Raw genomic sequence first — 17,512 nt, 5'->3', positions numbered from 1 at the left:
CGCAATGCCAAATAGCACGTGATTCACATCGCTTTTTGAATCCACTGACAAGATCGGTCCACATCATAATCGTCGCATTTGACTCCCACTTGCTTATCTTATACGACATTATTTCCTTCACAAACCACTCTATGGTTTTGTCTTAAAATAGTATAAATAAGAGCAATTACTTCTTTGAATAAAATAATTGAAGCCACACTTGGGATTTCTTAATCTTTTTATTTATAAAATACAAATTGATTTCTGGGCTGATATTTCTATTTAATACGATATAATCCAGATTTCCACCACACAACTTCCGGAAATAGAAACCCCACTTTAATAATACCAGTTGGTAGGTAGAAAATAACTGATCATTTTTCCTCCTGTTTCATTATTATTATTGAGTACATGTCACTAATTTATTATTTTAATAATTGAAAACTATGGAAAATGTTTCTTTTATTTTTTATATATATAAAAGAAAGAAGTTGTAATTGTCAATGATATCACAAACAAACTACGTTCCTTTTCATCCAAACTAAGCTGCATTTATTGTTCCATAAAACAACTTCACCCTTTTGTTATCTCAAATCTCAGTGACCTTTTTGCCTATGCTTTCTGTCATTTTATAGAACCAGCAAGACTGAAATTTAAAATTTTTGAATTTTAGAAGATATATATTCCCGTATTACAAACTTAAAAATGACAATTAAATTTTGGAATAAATACAGTGACTAATAAATAGGTAATAACATACAGAGTCTGTTAATGTTTTTTTCTTCTTTTAAAATGTTTTCTCGTTAGTACGAGACTCTCTATTAAAACACAATTCTATCAGAATTTAAAAAATTAAAAAAGAAAAACAAATTCTGCCAATTTATTTAACCCTAAAAAGGGGTGAAAGCCGTTAGAAGGGCAAAAGAGGGTAGGGCCATGAATGTGATGAAGCCGTCAGAACAAAGCACACACCGCCGTTGCTGCATGGCTGTGTTAAGTTAAAGAGTGAGGAAAGAGACAAGCTAAACTGCCGACTTGCTCACATTGGTGGCCGTGTAATTTGGCGGCGCATCAATTGCTAACTGCCAAATCATCATCATCTGTGGTTTTTATTTAAGAGGCAAATGATTTTTCTCGCTTTTGGTTTTTAACTTTATTTTATCTTTAGGTCATTCTAGTAAATTGATTTCCATGTTATCCTATCAAAAAGAGATTTTGCAGAATATATTATTATATTAAATATCAAATTAAATTTATAAAAGGCATCCATTTCCTTTCTCTTAATCGAGATTGGACAACACAAAATGACTCCACAACATATATAGAAAGAAGTTATAAAAATATATAAATTTACTTAAAATATCTATCTATTGTTTAAAAAAATTTAACTTCATTATAATATATTTTTTCAAACATAAATTTAATTATATAAAATTTTAAATTATTTTCTATTTCATTTAAAATATATAAATTTTAAATTTATAAATAAAATTTAACCCTAGCTCCATTTCTTACTTTATTTTTTTCTTCTCTCTCAAGTAAACAACTTTAACAATACATTAATTATACATACACAATTAATTATATACGTTATTTTATATTAAGAAGTTTATAAGAATTTGAAAAATAACTCAATTTTAGTTAGTAAAATATTCTTACGGATCAATATTTTAATGTATAAAAGATGAACAATATAAGACTTACTCCTTTACAGATTTTTGGTGAATAAAATGAAGCCTTAATAGATAATGCCCACTTATACGAGCCCGTTGATCTTTTGCTTTCACTTTGTCTTTTATTTGACAGTAATATTTTTTATATTTCATCTGTTGGTTTCTTAATAGAGAATTATGAATAAGAGTATGTCTTGATCAGCGACTAAAATAAAAATACCTTAGAAGTACAAATATAAAATTTTCAATTACATTAATAAAATTATGTAGTTGCAATTCAACAATCACTGCACTCCATTTAATAACTATTCTTTATGATATATGGATTTTTTAATTTTTAAGTTCAATTGCAAAAATATTACCAATAAATCTTCCATCATAATATATAACCCACTAAATTACCAATATCCTTATAAAGAAATATCATATCCCATTGAAGAATAATATCATAAATTTCACAAAATATATTAACAACTCTACGAAAAAAAGTCAACAAATCTCAATAAAGTTTGTATTTATTGAATTAAAATAAATTAACACAATTCTTTTTTAGAACAAAAAAAGGCTTACGCAGGTTTAATAGCTGAGGAAAGAAAATAGAAAAAGTTAGATTATTTTAATTCAGTGACTCCTAATTATTTTTTAAAAACAATCATATATATTATTAATTTTATATTTTAGTTAATCACCCAACAGGTCCATTTAATAGATGGAACTGCTTAAATAAGTCATAGTATTAATAATTAATAATATGTTTGGTATATATGATAAAAGTTGGACCTCATAATTCCAATAACTTAGCTAACCTATGAGATAAATTTTCTCTAAAACTAAGTCCCAGTAGGAATATTAATCTGTAATTAATAAAATTTAGATCCCTTAAATAATTTTGAGTTCTTATTTTATTTCTTTAAAATAATTTTAATTTTTTAATTTATTTCATAAGTACCTATACTTATATCAGTATATATTAGAGTAAAAAATGACTGATCAAGCCAAAAATTGATATAGACTACATGAAAGAACTTAGAAGAGATTTTGAAAAAAAAAAAAATTAGAAAATACAAGTTTTATATATATAGAAGAAGAAATATTTTAGTAATTTAATTACTATAATAATTTATTTATCTAGTTAAATGATCATACTGGATCGTAGAATTATAAAAATAAAAATTAATTAATTTTATAGATTAATATATTTGTATTAAACAATGGCTAATATAAATATTCATATGACTTAACTAAATTTAAAAAGTAAATCTAATTTTAATAATTATGAGTACGTAAACTAAACCAACCATAAAAAGCTAAACCCTTATTCAATTAAGTACTAGTTAATTACAGTAAGTGGCACCGTCATTAGAATGAATAGCGCGCCGTGCTAAAATGGTTCATGGATCTTCCTTCAGAAATTTTTTTGATTAAATTTGTAAAGTAACTTTTCATAGTTAATCACTCATGATCATCTCATTTAAATCTGATGGTGGCATCAACTTAAAGCACAATAAAAACGGGCGTAATTATATACATGACATGTGATCAGCATTTGAATAAGCATTGGAAAAGTTGAAACAGTGGTTAGTTGTCTCCACATCTTTCCCATATTATACAGCAAATACTTCATTGGTAGCCATCACATAGCTGTAAAACCCATTAAACTGAACAGCTTAATATGGGACCCCTGCCCCTCCCTTCCCTTGCAGATCTTAGATCCTTTTTATTATTTTCTTTCATTTTTCTGTTTTATTAATGACATTTCCATTGGTACACTTTGCATTAAAATATTTATTTTTATTGGAAAAGCAGCAGGTGGCGTGGTCTTATTGGAGAGTAAGGGGGCTGGTGGGCGTTGAATAATAATTAACGAGTGTTTCTGGCTGTGACTTTTGAGCGGTGTCGACATTGTAATGTAAATTTCGCACTTGGGGATGGCATGGACGTGGACCAACATCCTCCCCATAACACACCAACTTTTCACTTCTCTTCTGGTTATTAATTTAATTATTAACAAAATGACATAAAAACATAGATACATATATACTGTTGTGACCACTTTGGAAGACTATCCAAATCGAAATAAATAAGTAGGATTTTTTTATTTTCTTCTTTTCGAATTAAAATATAACATTTGGTGGAATCAGCCTCGACATTAAAATTTTAACTATTAAAATTTAAATGTTTTCTGTGATTTTCAATTTGAAACCGGGAAAAGTATTATTTTACATCAAAATAATTTATTTTTTTATTATATTTTCTTAAAATATAAAATATAAAATATAAAAGTACAGCATAAAATTTAAAATTGATGTTATTTTTCTAATCACCGAGTAGAGAATGTACCGTGGGTTAATGGAGTCATACTTGCATTTGAACCGGTAAAAAAGAAGAAAAAGACCTGAATTTAAGTAAAACTCTAGAAAACACAATAAACGTAATATTCGAAAATTGCATAAAAGGACAAAAACGCACGGGAGCTACTGGACAGTTGACAGAGTGAGGTCAGCTTTAGTCACCACCACCAACACAGCAAAAGAACAGAGAGTGCGTATAAATCTCAACCTCTTCTCCTATGATTTGTTTGTACAAAAACAAAATTTATATTTACTCAGTATTTCTTCTTTTAAAAAAGAATTTATCAAAAATAATTTATGCATATCATATCTTATTAAGAATCTAGTATAAGCAAAACACGTCATTTTTGGCTTTCGCTCCTTTCGGTTGAATTGGTTTCACTCAAATCACCATTATTTTCTTTTCGACGATTCCCAATTCCTTTTCTCAATCGCCCAATCCAATCATTGGATTTTAAAGAAAAGATCCGCCTTTTCTTTTCTTAGTCAGTTTTTCTTTTTTATTATTTTTTTCCCAGCTTTCTTCTCTCAAACTCGATCCCATTTTAAGGTAAACTTTTTTTATTTACTTTCCAAAATGCGATTTTCTCTGCTTTATCAAATATTACAAATCTCTCTGTTTATTTCCATTTCTTTTGTGAAAAGGTTGTTCGTTGTTGATGGTCATCTAAAGCTCTCTGTTTCATTTTCCATCGGAGATTGTTTCAAGAAACTGCAATCTGGTAACCTTCTTTGTCGCTCTTATCTTTGCGTTCTTGTTTTTATTTTATTTATTTTTTAAATTTCTTTACTCTGTTTGTTTGGTTGGTGATGAGGAAATAGTTAAGTTCTTGTCACCTGCTTTGGTTAAGTTTGTTTTTCTTTCTTTTCTGTTAAAATCATTTAAGGTCTCTCTTGTTTCTGTATTTTTTCTCGGCAACCAAACAAACAAACAAGCAATAGTTGGCTGGTGTAAATTGTAACCTGCTGCAATTATTTGGTTGCTAAAAAAAAAAGGAAAAATAAATAAATAATAATAATAACAATAACGACAAAGAATACGATGTTAAAATATTTAATTCTTTCTTAACACACTGCTCAAGAAAGTTCTGTTTATATCGGTGATAAAAAATAATTGGCGACTTTAGTGTAGATGAAGATTAATTTTTGTTGATTAGTAATTTAGTACTTGGTAGGTGAATGTTGTTTTGTTTCGTTGCCATAGACGGAATTGGTTACTTGGTCAAATTGGATGGCTATATGAGGAAGTTATAAGCACGGCTACTTATATGACGGATTTATTTTTTAATGCAAGTAGAAGGTGAAAGTTGCCCTAAATAATTCTCAGAAACAGATTATAGGCGAAATAATTGTATTATTGTATTGAAATAATGTGAATTTGCTGAATAATATTTATTTATTTTTTTGCCCTGGTCTCTTTGTCCACTGCTGAATTTGGTAATGCAGCAGCAGTTTATGTTGAGAATAATTCTTTTGTGCCTTTCTCTGCTCTTATGGGACTTTCCTACTGTTGTTATTTATTGTAGTGAAAGATGGTTGCCTTTGGAAAGAAGTTAAAGGAACGGCAAATTCAAGAATGGGGAGGGTATGTTACACATATTACTCGTACATTCTTTATATTCATTGCTCATGATAAGTGCATTTTTATGAATGATAGCATAGTGAAGAAACCTCCACATTTTGACAAGCATCTTTTGTTTTAATAACAGTATTACCTTTTTTTTCTTTTTTCTTTTTTGGGGTTAAAAGTTATCAGTCTTGGTTACATGGATTTCTCTTTAGTCATTAAACTATTTCAAGTTTTAACTGAGGGTCAAATAAGCATGAGTTGGACTTATGTTCAAGTGAGAACTTGCACACATACATGCAGGTTGATATAGATAGGGAAGTTCAGAGAGATGTAGAGAGGTGGGGCTAATTGTTTTACGTAAATAAGGCTCAATTTTCAGTTGCATTTTAGTGTATACTTGTGTAGCAATTCTTTTATGCTCTCTTGAATGTCTGCTTTAGTTTTCTCATACATTTTCTTTATTTCTTCTAGATATTATATCAACTACAAATTAATGAAGAAGAAAGTGAAACAATATGCTCAACAAATTGAAGTCGGAACACAAGATCGCAGGCACGTTCTCAAGGATTTCTCGAGAATGCTAGATAGTCAGGTGCGGAATTGTGTATATTTGTAGAGCTGGTTTATGATTCATGTATTCAACTTGTCTATATAATTATACAGTAATTACGATGCTATGGTTGGAAGGTTTTGTTGGTGCAATAAAATTAAAGCATAAGCCGAATGATTCTGTTAACTCTATCGAAGAGTTACCAAAGCTAATTTAAGTTAGAAAATTTGTGAGTTTTCTGCTAATTCTCCCCCTTCTCTGACAAGCAATAAAATGGGTGCTGATGTATAGGAATCTAAGTACAATCTTGAGGTGGAGTTCTTAGATAATTGTTATTTTGATGATTGATTTTGTTTTGTCTTTCATTTGTTGCCGAAATAGATAAGTGGAATTGCTTAAACTCTTTTGAGGAAACATGTTGAGAAGCTGGATAGCATATGTATAACTATATAACTTTGGATATCTTTTACGCATATAGATAAAACCATATTGTCTGTATAAAGAAAAGGTCTTGTTTATATGCAAGTGATGTGCTTGTGTTTTTTCTTGTTTCTTAACCATCATACCTCAATTGAATACAAGTGCATTTTATGTTAATTTTTTCATAAAAAGTCAAGGTTCAAGTGTTACGATTAGTTTGAATATTGATGCATGTTAAATTATTTCCTTAATAACAATTTCAGATAGAGAAGATTGTTCTTTTTATACTGGAACAACAAGGGCTACTTGCGAGTCGGATTGCTAAGCTCAATAAACAGCAAGAAGCTCTTCAGGAACAGGCAGATATTGCTCAAATATCTCGATTACGAGAAGCTTATAGAGCAGTAGGGCAAGATTTGTTAAAGCTTCTCTTTTTTGTTGAAATAAATGCTATTGGCCTACGTAAGATACTGAAGAAGTTCGATAAACGCTTTGGATATAGATTCACTGATTACTATGTCAAAACTCGTGCTAATCATCCTTACTCTCTGTTGCAGCAAGTGTTCAAACATGTGGTAATGTACCATTCTTATTCTTGTTGCAGCTATATGCTCTAGACAGTTCCTACTGAATAATATAGTAAATTTCAGGGTCTTGGAGCTGTTATTGGAGCCATTTCTCGCAATCTGCATGAACTTCAGGAACATCAGGGAAGCTACTTATCGATCTATGATCAGCCTGCTCTTCCCTTCCAGGTCGGTTTCTCCATATACAAATTGGATTGCCTTTTCTTTTACTTTTGTGAATTTTCCTCAAGCCTTGTTCTAATTGATGTCTGCAAAGGGAGGCAGTCAATAATTCGAGGACTCGCATTATGTTGTTGATCTGCAGGATCCTGTGGTTGATTCACTAAAAGCAGCTGTAGACAGGCTTACACATTCGACGAATTTCCTCAACTTCTTGGCACAACATGCGCTCATTATGCAGGAAGAGCTACCAGCTCCTACAGAGGAGCATATTGATGATCAGAAATACCATTTTATGTCACTTCTCTTAAACTTAATAAACACGTTCCTTTACATGGTCAACACATATATAATTGTCCCCACAGCAGATGATTACTCCACAATGCTTGGAGCAGCAGCAACAGTTTGTGGTGTTGTGATTGGAGCAATGGCTGTTGCTCAGGTGTTTTCTTCAGTGTACTTTAGTGCTTGGTCAAATAAATCGTACTTCAGACCTCTAGTATTTAGCAGTATTGTTCTTCTTGTGGGAAATCTCATGTATGCATTGGCGCTTGATTGTCAGTCAATAGCGCTCCTTTTGGTAGGCCGTCTATTCTGTGGGTAAGCAATTTTCAGCTTCTTTGTTGCTTAATCTTTAATGGTTTCAGCCTGTGGTTTCTGGCTGATTTCACTGAGATTTAAACCCTCATGCAACCCACTGAAAAAGTTCACATCACAACTTGAATTTATCAGCAACTTAACGTGGACTTGCAGGACTATATAAGGAATAAGGGCTAGTATTATGTACTCAATTATGATAGACATGTGCAATCCATCCATAGTTGTACAAACGAACTTGAAGCTCATTTTATTATATGCGAGGATAGTTCAATGATTAGAGGTTCCTAAATGGTGGAAATTTCATAGAGAATGCCTTGTTACCTCATATTACAGGTTGACCTAATTATACTTTATATAATGCAGGTTTGGTTCTGCTAGAGCTGTTAATCGGCGTTACATCAGTGATTGTGTGCCGCTAAGAATTCGTATGCAAGCATCGGCGGGTTTTGTCAGTGCCAGCGCTCTTGGAATGGCTTGTGGTCCTGCTCTTGCTGGCTTACTTCAAACACATTTTAAAATTTACAAGCTTACATTTAATCAAGTCACTTTGCCAGGGTGGGTTATGGCTGTGGGATGGCTTATATATCTCATATTCTTATCGTTTACATTTAGAGAACCTTTGCATGAGACTGAAATGAGCAATGAAGCACAGGAATCTAATAATGGTATGCTGACCTCTCTATCCACAGTATCTTTATTTTCTACATGTTCCATTACAATTCTCTTTGATCTAATTATTTTAGTTCTTTTATTTGAACATTGACCATTGTGAACTGCTTGCTTTTAATAGTACAAGTGCTACCTCTTCTGGTTTCATCCCCTTTTTATTTTCTCCATTTTTATGTAGCCTAAATAGAAAAATTTGACAGATTGAGATAAATCTAGGAGCTTTAGAGTTTTAAAATAATATAATGCTTTATGTTATGTCCATTTTGGTAAAAGCACAAACAATTTGATGCTGCAGTTCTTCCTATTTAAATAGGTTAGCCATAAGTTTGTATATAGGTGTCTCAAAAGTTTCTTTAATCTATCTAGTACTTTTCCAGTGGTGAGTGGTATTCTAGAATCCTTGATTACAATAATACTATTCAACTAGCACGTACTTTGCAAGTGATTCTTTTAACCTGTGACATTTAATTATTATAATAATGTTTAAATTGAGTTATTATTAAGCACAATTAATATCTAAAATGTATAGAACTCCAAGGACCATAATATGATATAGCAATTTAAATGTAAAGTCTAATATAATTAAATAAACAATGATAAACTCTATTTTAATAATGAAATTAGATTAAATTTTTGTAGACTTAGAGCTTAAGCCAGACTTCATCTATTTGTATATGGCTAGGTTTTAAACTTTTGATTTTTATTGAATAATATTTACTAATAAATGGTTATATTGACATAGAATTCACAGGCCTCCGATTCTGTAAAAATCTAAAAATCAGTTACAAGTGTGATAAATAATGAGTATAATACTAGATTAGAGCTCTCCAATCATTACCTTAGCACATTTGCTATTCTAATTTTGTAGATATACTAAATCAAATTGTGATATCTTATGTAAAAGTAATAGATAGAGACAAATTTTAAAATTAGAATTTCAATAAATAGAATCCTAATTGAATGATGTTTTTGTTTCTAAAATTAATAGTTATTACATAAAAAACTTAATTAGTTTTGTTTGTGAATATCTTAAACCACGAAGGATTTTTTAGTCCATTCATATGTTCCTCCAGCCCAAACCACTTTTATTTCTGATACGTTTTCACTTTGTTTTTCTTTTGATTCACTTGTTAGGATGTAACCTTTCCTCAATCCTCCTCTTTTCTACAAGAGATTCTTCCTTCCTCCCTTAATGTAAAAAAACTGGTGGATGCATAACAGGTGTTGCCAGATGCCTGATTGCTGAGCCAGCCCTATGAAATGCTGGACCTGATATCTCAAAACTTATTGGAGTTTTGCTGGAAAGTGAAATTATAGAATTGTGATTCCAAAAGAAGGTAGCATCATTATAGAAGCGTGAACTGTAATCACAACTTGTAACTAGTGGGGTCTTTGTTGGAGAAGTTCTAGAGAAATGGTCTTACCAGAATTTTGTTTGAATCTCAGTAGTACTACTATTGCTGGTTTTATCCGCATTATTCAATTCCTTGTTGTCTATATGTTTAAATCTGTAGGTAAAATTCTATATTTGACTCTTCTAGTGACAGGACCAAGGGAAAATGATGCACTTGAGAAGGGTCTTAAACAACCTTTGCTGTTGAGTTCAGAAGCCAAGCAAGAGGACGAAAATGATGATGGAGAATGTGATGCTAGTGAGGAAGCTCCTGAGGAATCTCGGACACCTGCCACTTCAATTGTCTCGGCGTACAGGCTACTTACACCCTCTGTAAAGGTATGTCTAATGATTGGACCCTGTTAGCTCAATCAAAAAAGAGAGACCAAGGACTAGAATTTTTTATAGGAGCACTTGTGTCACTAAGGCATAGGCATTGTTTCCTACACAGGAAAAAAATTATAGGTACAAGTCAACTGCTTGATATAGTACAATTTCTGTCAAATGAGCATGACTTATGTTCTCATATAGTTAAATTATTTCATGATAAAGAATTTGAGTGCAGTTCAAGCTATGTGTGTCTTGTGTACTCAAATGCTAAGTAGACACAAAAAAATCCGAGATGCTAAATGTGAAACATCTAGCAAACAAGTGCCTAACAGCTCTATGCAATGAACAGGATATTTCTTGCTTAAGCAAGGCCTGAGAAGTAGTAAAACCACATAAAGCTGGTTTCTTTTTGAAATTAGTGGCTGGAGTTTTATATAAGTAGTTTGCAGGACATTCTGGAATAGCAGGTTATAAGTTATGATAATTTAGTCTGTTGGTTAATTAAATAGACAAACTGCAGGAATGTTCTTATTGGCTTCGATATTGGAACAGAACATGTCACCCTGCTGTTATAGGAGACTTTCTTAAGAAGATGATGTAGTGCTTTGTACTTTTGCTTGCGGTGGACTTGTGAATTGAATTTTGCATTCAAAATGATGATGATAGTCGAGATCATGCTTGACATCATGTGTTTATTTAGCAAGAGTTAAACTTCATTGAGAACTGATTCGGATATTTATGTTTCTCATATTGTACCTGCTTCCTGATACCAAAGTTTCTGCTTCTAGGTTTAATATGATTGTATGTGGACATGATTACTAATATAAATTTCTTGGATCTCATCAGGTTCAGTTGTTGATATATTTCATGCTAAAATATGCAATGGAGATTTTACTCTCAGAATCTAGTGTCATTACTGCATACTACTTCAGCTGGTCAACAAGCGCAGTTGCTATTTTTCTTGCATGTCTAGGCCTAACGGTTCTTCCAGTAAATATTATTGTTGGAAGCTATATTAGTAACATGTTTGAAGACAGGTAATATATATATATATATTTTTTTTGGCTTCTCTATTATTCTTTTACATTCTGTGAAACCTTAAAATTTGAAATTTGTTATATCCTAGTAATGCAATTCTTCCTTATTGATCTATTTGCAGGCAAATTTTATTGGCATCAGAAATTGTGGTTTGTATAGGAATAGTCACGAGCTTCAAAATCATAAATCCATACACTATTCCACAATATGTTTCCTCGGGGCTAATAATGTTTGTTGCTGCTGAAGTGCTTGAAGGTGAGAAGTTATTCAATTTTTAATTACCCATCACAATTATGATTTTTATGACAGTAGAAAGAACTAACATAAAACTCTTCTGGGCATTCACCTGTCAACTTATTCCCATTGATTTGTGCTGTGTAATTTCTCGGGTAATTAAGGCCACGTACCTTGCTTTCATAAGTAAAATACTGAAACAGTATATATACAGTAAAATTATTATCTCTTGAAAGCTGAATATGATGCATCATCTCACGATTCCTTTAATCATTCAGATTTTGTCAGAAGATCACAATATGTTAAAGATAACTGGCATTTGTTGACACAAAATATTTCCACAAATGTATAATGACATGGGCTATAATTTATTATGTAGAGGTTAACTTGTTGTCGCTGTTTTGCATTCATGACTTTTCGCTCATATATATATATATTTTCTCCTTTAGGTGTGAACTTGTCACTGCTCTCTCGAGTCATGTCATCCAGGCTTTCCCGTGGAACATATAATGGTGGTTTACTCTCAACTGAAGCAGGGACGATAGCTCGTGTAATTGCAGATGCCACAATAACCCTAGCTGGCTACCTGGGCACGAATAAACTCTTGAACGTGACCCTTCTTCCTTCGCTCTTCTTTTGCATAGTCTCCATTGTTTGCACCTGCTTTACCTACAATTCCCTCTATTGATTTGTATGTTGTTTCGAATCAGTTATTTGGTCTTCAAATCCAAATTTCAATTTTGTTTCCTCTTTGTTATTTTACCCCATATTATTCTTTTTCTTTTTTATTAAAAAGCATCATTTATCGGTTTACATATTGTAAGAAACTAGCTCATTGATTATCCAATTCCTAGCCATTAATCATTTTCAGGTCTCTGCCATAAAGGGCTTAAATTTTTTTTTTTTCAGTATCCTCTAGTACTTGCGTTGTACAGACAGCCTAAGGAAATGTAATGTACTGAAAACATTTTCTTTTGGCAAGTAGAGTTGGAAAACATTTTAAAACTGACTGGTTTTTATTTTCATATCGTCTTATTGGTTGTGTGATTCCAATAACATGAACCGTGTCTCTTAAATAACTGAAAAGGGTGAGATAGACCTGGATAATGGCCGTGTTCGAAGTGTAAACTGAATCAGAAATGGACCGGTTTATTTGGGAATTGGTCTAGTCAATGGTCTCGGTCTTGACCTTGAACCTGAATCTGAACCGGCAGTTGGGTTCGGTTCAATACCGAAGAAAGAAAAAATTAAATAAAAAAAATATTAATTAGTAATATTAAAGTTAGGCTTATGTTTAGATTTGATTCACTTATATAAAAAATAATAAATACACAATTATATGTTAAATTTTAATTTCTTTCCATATCATTGCTCTTTTTATTTTTACTTTCTTTAGATTAAAAAGTTAACTAAATTAAATCATATGATTCTTGACTCCCATGAAATAAATAATTATTACAGTAAATGTTATGGATTATTCTTGACTCTCATTGAATACATAGTTATTACAATAAATGTTATGGAAATATATAATAACCTAATTAAAGGTTGTGATTATCTTAAACCTATTTTTTTGACAAGTATAGTTATCATAATTTGTTAATTTAAATTTCAAATTCTTTTCCGCTATTTGAACCTAAACTAAATTAAAATCGGAATTATAATGAATCTGATTGATTTTAAACTGTTCAATCCTTAATTCACAGTTTGATCTCTAAATGAACTATGAACCTACATGGCCGGTTCTAGGTCATTTCAAGCTCTTGGCCAGTTCTAGGTGAAAGATTTAAGAGAAATAAGACAGTGCAGTCTTTATTTATTCAGTTCTATTTTTGAAAAAAGAAAAAGAGCTTTAGGTAACCAACATCTCTTGCTACTCAAGGTCACATTTGCAGACAAATTATGCTCCCAATCTTTTTTACATTTTCCCAAAATTCAGTATAAGTTATTTATGAAACATTGTCAGCCCAAAGTTTCCTGCAGTGGGTTTGGTCTAAACTCTAACGAAACCGAAACAACAGTTACAGCCTAGGATGTTTCAACCATACATGAACAAAGACTGCCGTAGGGATTCTTTCAAGAAATACCGTCAAATTTCTTTTCTAAAAAAATATTATGAATTGATAAATTATTTAAAAAATATGATACTAACATTTTTTTTATAAAATAATATATATATATATATATATATATATATATATATATATAATGTTTAATATCCATTTGATAATATTAATTTAATTACAGGTCGATCTATTAGAGCCGAATATATGCATAACTAGTATTTTTTTTATAAATATTTCATATATATTTAATTTACAATTAATATCTGTAATTATTTTTTAGTATCTATTTCAGATTTTTGATATCAATTTTTACTATATATATAATATATAAACAGTGTCTGTAATTGATATCTAAGATTATCTTTTAGTATTTACTATATATTATTTTATATTTATTTTATATATTTTTAGTATATAATATACATTTTATATATATAATTAGTTAAAAAAAATTATCATATTCTTTTAGAATATTTGATATATAAATAATATTTAAATTATCTAAATCACTTTAATGCACCATAGATGTATGGACCATATAAATCTATAAATATTAATATTATTTTAGTTTTAATAATTTATTAACGTAATTAAATATTAGATTAGTTAATTATATATAATACTTCATTGATCTATTAACAATATTATTTTTATTTATTAAATTTTTTTATCTATTTTTAAATATTATATTAGTGGTACTTAACAATTATAAAATTTTGACTTATATAAATAACTAAAAATTATATATTAATTTATTAACAATTTATATTAGTAGAAAAATAAGTAAAATAAATAAATTATTTAAAATGATATTAGTTAATAGTTTATAATTAAAAAATAGACTTATAATGGTAGAGTGTTACAATGGTACTCTGGCAAAAATCTTATCTTTTAGTTTTTATTTCGAATTTTTGATATCAATTTCATATATTTTTGTGTTTATTTTTTATATATTTAATATATATGTGGTATAAAACACTATTATCTGAAACTTATACATCAAATTATTTTTAGTATATATTTTATATTTTTTTTGTATCTATGTAGTATATATTTACTATTAGGTATCAACAAAATAATTTATACTTAGACTTAATAATATGATAATTAAAAGTCTCACATATGTGCATCTTTTCATACATCTTTCATCTAAACGGAACAAGTTTTTAGTTAACTCTCTAATTGTTATTGAATAAGAAGAATTGACATATCAAGTCATTTTTCTTATTGTAATATTTTAAAAATTATTACTAATTTTTAAAAATAAATTAAAATTATATGTATTTATTTTCAAATTTTGAAACAATTGGTAAATTAATTGGTAATTAGGCCTTAATATTAATAAAATTAAAAAATTATAATCATATAAACATAATAAAAATATGAACTAGGCACCAAAATAATTATATAATATTAATATAATATTATATATTAAGTAAATATTTTTATATTCATTAAAATTAATTTTATTTATGCATTATACGATTATCATAATTATTTTGAGTTTAAAAAATAATATAAATAAAATTTATAAATAAAACTGAATAAAAAATATTTTATAATTATTTATAATATTTTTATGAATAATGATAAATTAAATATTTTTGATGTCTTTTTAATTTCCGTTATATATAATTTTAAATTCTATATATTAAAATAGTAAAAATATTAAAATATATCAAAATATAGTAATATATGTTAAAAAATTATATCTCAAATTTTCTTGTATATATATATATATATATTATAGGTAAATAAAATTTAAAAATTAACATAATTAGTAACATATTCTTTCTTACTTTCAATTGGTCGTACTCTAGATAATTAAAAATTAATATACCTTCAGCAAATTATAAAATAATTATCTATTAAAACTAATATAATATAATTTTTAGGAAATTTTTATATATTAAAATTTTATATTATTAGTGAATGAAACTAATTTGTTACATATTTTACAATTTAAGTATTTCATCAATATATAATTGATAATTTCATGACCAAAAGTGTTATAATTTTATAATGTATATCAATATTCATCATTTATAGGATAATACCATTATTTACTATAATGATGTTTATTTTGTATCTAATCAATTTTTAAATATTAATTATTTTAGTGAAGTACATTCATTAGTTATGATCTACATGTTTATTAATTTGTTATTGTTAATTTAGTAATTATATATGTTCATTTATATTCATATGAAAATGATATTGATTCTTTATGAATGTTAGATTCATTATTTTTATGATATATATTGAGACAATTTTATAATTGATATAAATGTTCATCATTTATAATTATAATATATATTTATTAATTTATTTAAATATACATATATAATATAGACATAATATAAATCGTTTTTAACAGTTAATAAATAAATAAAAAAGTCAAACTAAAGTTATCCTATAAATATTTATATTATAGTATAAATATAATTTTTAATAAAAAAATTAAAAAAAATAAATATTATTTAATAGTAATTTAATGAATATAAATTTAACTGTGTTAAAATTCTGATGCATGCAGCAAAATTCTGACGCATGTGACAATGTGGTCCAACATGCAGGGTATCATGCCTCCTTTAGTTTCCCACATACGGTGCCATTGGTTTTTCTCGGTAGTTAGACTATACGATACAAATAAAATAGGGCTGTTTACAGAAAAGAAATCTACTTTTCAATAATTTTTACATTTATAGGTTCAAAGTTTTTTTCTTTTATATGTCAAAATTTTATATGTCAAAAATTAAGTATATAAATCAAAAAAATTTAAATATTAAAAATTTATTTATATATATATATATTAATCATCAATCAGTGTGTATAAGCAAAAACAGATACTAATTCTAAACAAAAATTTTCCTTTTTTATCTAAAATAAATTATTTATTTCTATTAATTAATGGTGAAGGAGAATATACCGTAGATGTAATATATGCCCTCCATCCGACAACTAACCAAACAATAGAGCAATTTGTAGTTGATAGTTGGGTGCATTAATTTAAGCACATATATGCAACTACTCATCTCTCTCTCGATACATCACAATTAATAAAAGAATAACACTTACATATAAATGTTTTACACTTCAAAATTAAATAATTGATATATATTTTATTATTTAAAAAATAAATATATATTAATTATTTATTAATTTAGCATATAAATAGAATATATACTAAATTTTCTCAACAATAATTAATAGATCTGGAACTTAATTAATGGAGTTGCCAAGTTTTTTCTCCTAGCTCTCCTGTTTCTGCTTTCTATAAATTTTTATTTATTTATTTCATTGTTGGTGGTGTTTGTAATTCCACACAAGCATTTTGTTGAATGGTCCATTGGTCCGTAGATGGTCCTGGATATTTATGGTATTATAATAATAGTAATATCTTTCTATATTAATATAATTCATTGTATAATAATTTATTATTTAGCAAAAGTTATTCTTTTAAAAAGAAAAATTATTAATTTATAGAACATCTATTTAAGAAAAGTATTTCATATATAAAATATTGTTATATTTTTGGATAATACTAATTTAGTTTTATATATTTATTGTTTGTATGTTGCTAATAAATTTTGATATACATTTCTGATATAAAAGACCAGATACAATGATGGTAAATCTCTAATTAAATATTAGATATATGAGATACTTTAGTTATTGGAATATAAGCATTCCTAAAATATATTTTTTACATATTTTTAATATTTTGTATTAATTATTAAATAGTAAAAATATATATTATAGTTATACCTATAGAACGTGGTCAGTTCTTATTAAAGAAAAGAGATTATTAATTATTAATTCAGAGAAATAGTACTATATTATGTGTCTAATATTGGAGTGGAGCGTGATCAATAAGAAAATTTAATTTGTAT

At 28.2% G+C, this 17,512-nt stretch overlaps 1 protein-coding gene across 2 annotated transcripts; it reads left to right on the top strand.

Moving 5' to 3' along the window:
- The first annotated feature begins 4,252 nt into the window (after window positions 1-4,252).
- LOC8265396 (SPX domain-containing membrane protein At4g22990) lies at window positions 4,253-12,301 on the top strand. Of its 2 annotated transcripts, none has more exons than XM_002509649.4 (12): window positions 4,253-4,553; window positions 4,649-4,725; window positions 5,530-5,588; window positions 6,045-6,165; window positions 6,807-7,118; window positions 7,194-7,298; window positions 7,435-7,889; window positions 8,253-8,554; window positions 10,106-10,290; window positions 11,128-11,318; window positions 11,441-11,574; window positions 12,003-12,301. In XM_002509649.4, the coding sequence occupies exons 3-12, from the start codon at window positions 5,536-5,538 to the stop codon at window positions 12,239-12,241; spliced, it is 2,097 nt and encodes a 698-aa protein (XP_002509695.1). In that variant the 5' UTR covers window positions 4,253-4,553; window positions 4,649-4,725; window positions 5,530-5,535; the 3' UTR covers window positions 12,242-12,301. The 2 variants fall into 2 exon arrangements, with proteins under 2 accessions (XP_002509695.1, XP_015570797.1); XM_015715311.3 differs by having other exon boundaries at window positions 10,100-10,290.
- The last annotated feature ends 5,211 nt before the right edge of the window (window positions 12,302-17,512 follow it).

The sequence above is a fragment of the Ricinus communis genome, chromosome 5 (assembly GCF_019578655.1).
Source record: "Ricinus communis isolate WT05 ecotype wild-type chromosome 5, ASM1957865v1, whole genome shotgun sequence".
NCBI classification, from domain to species: domain Eukaryota; kingdom Viridiplantae; phylum Streptophyta; class Magnoliopsida; order Malpighiales; family Euphorbiaceae; genus Ricinus; species Ricinus communis.
Note: the sequence above shows the minus strand (reverse complement) of the source record. Positions and strands in the feature narration are given on the sequence as shown.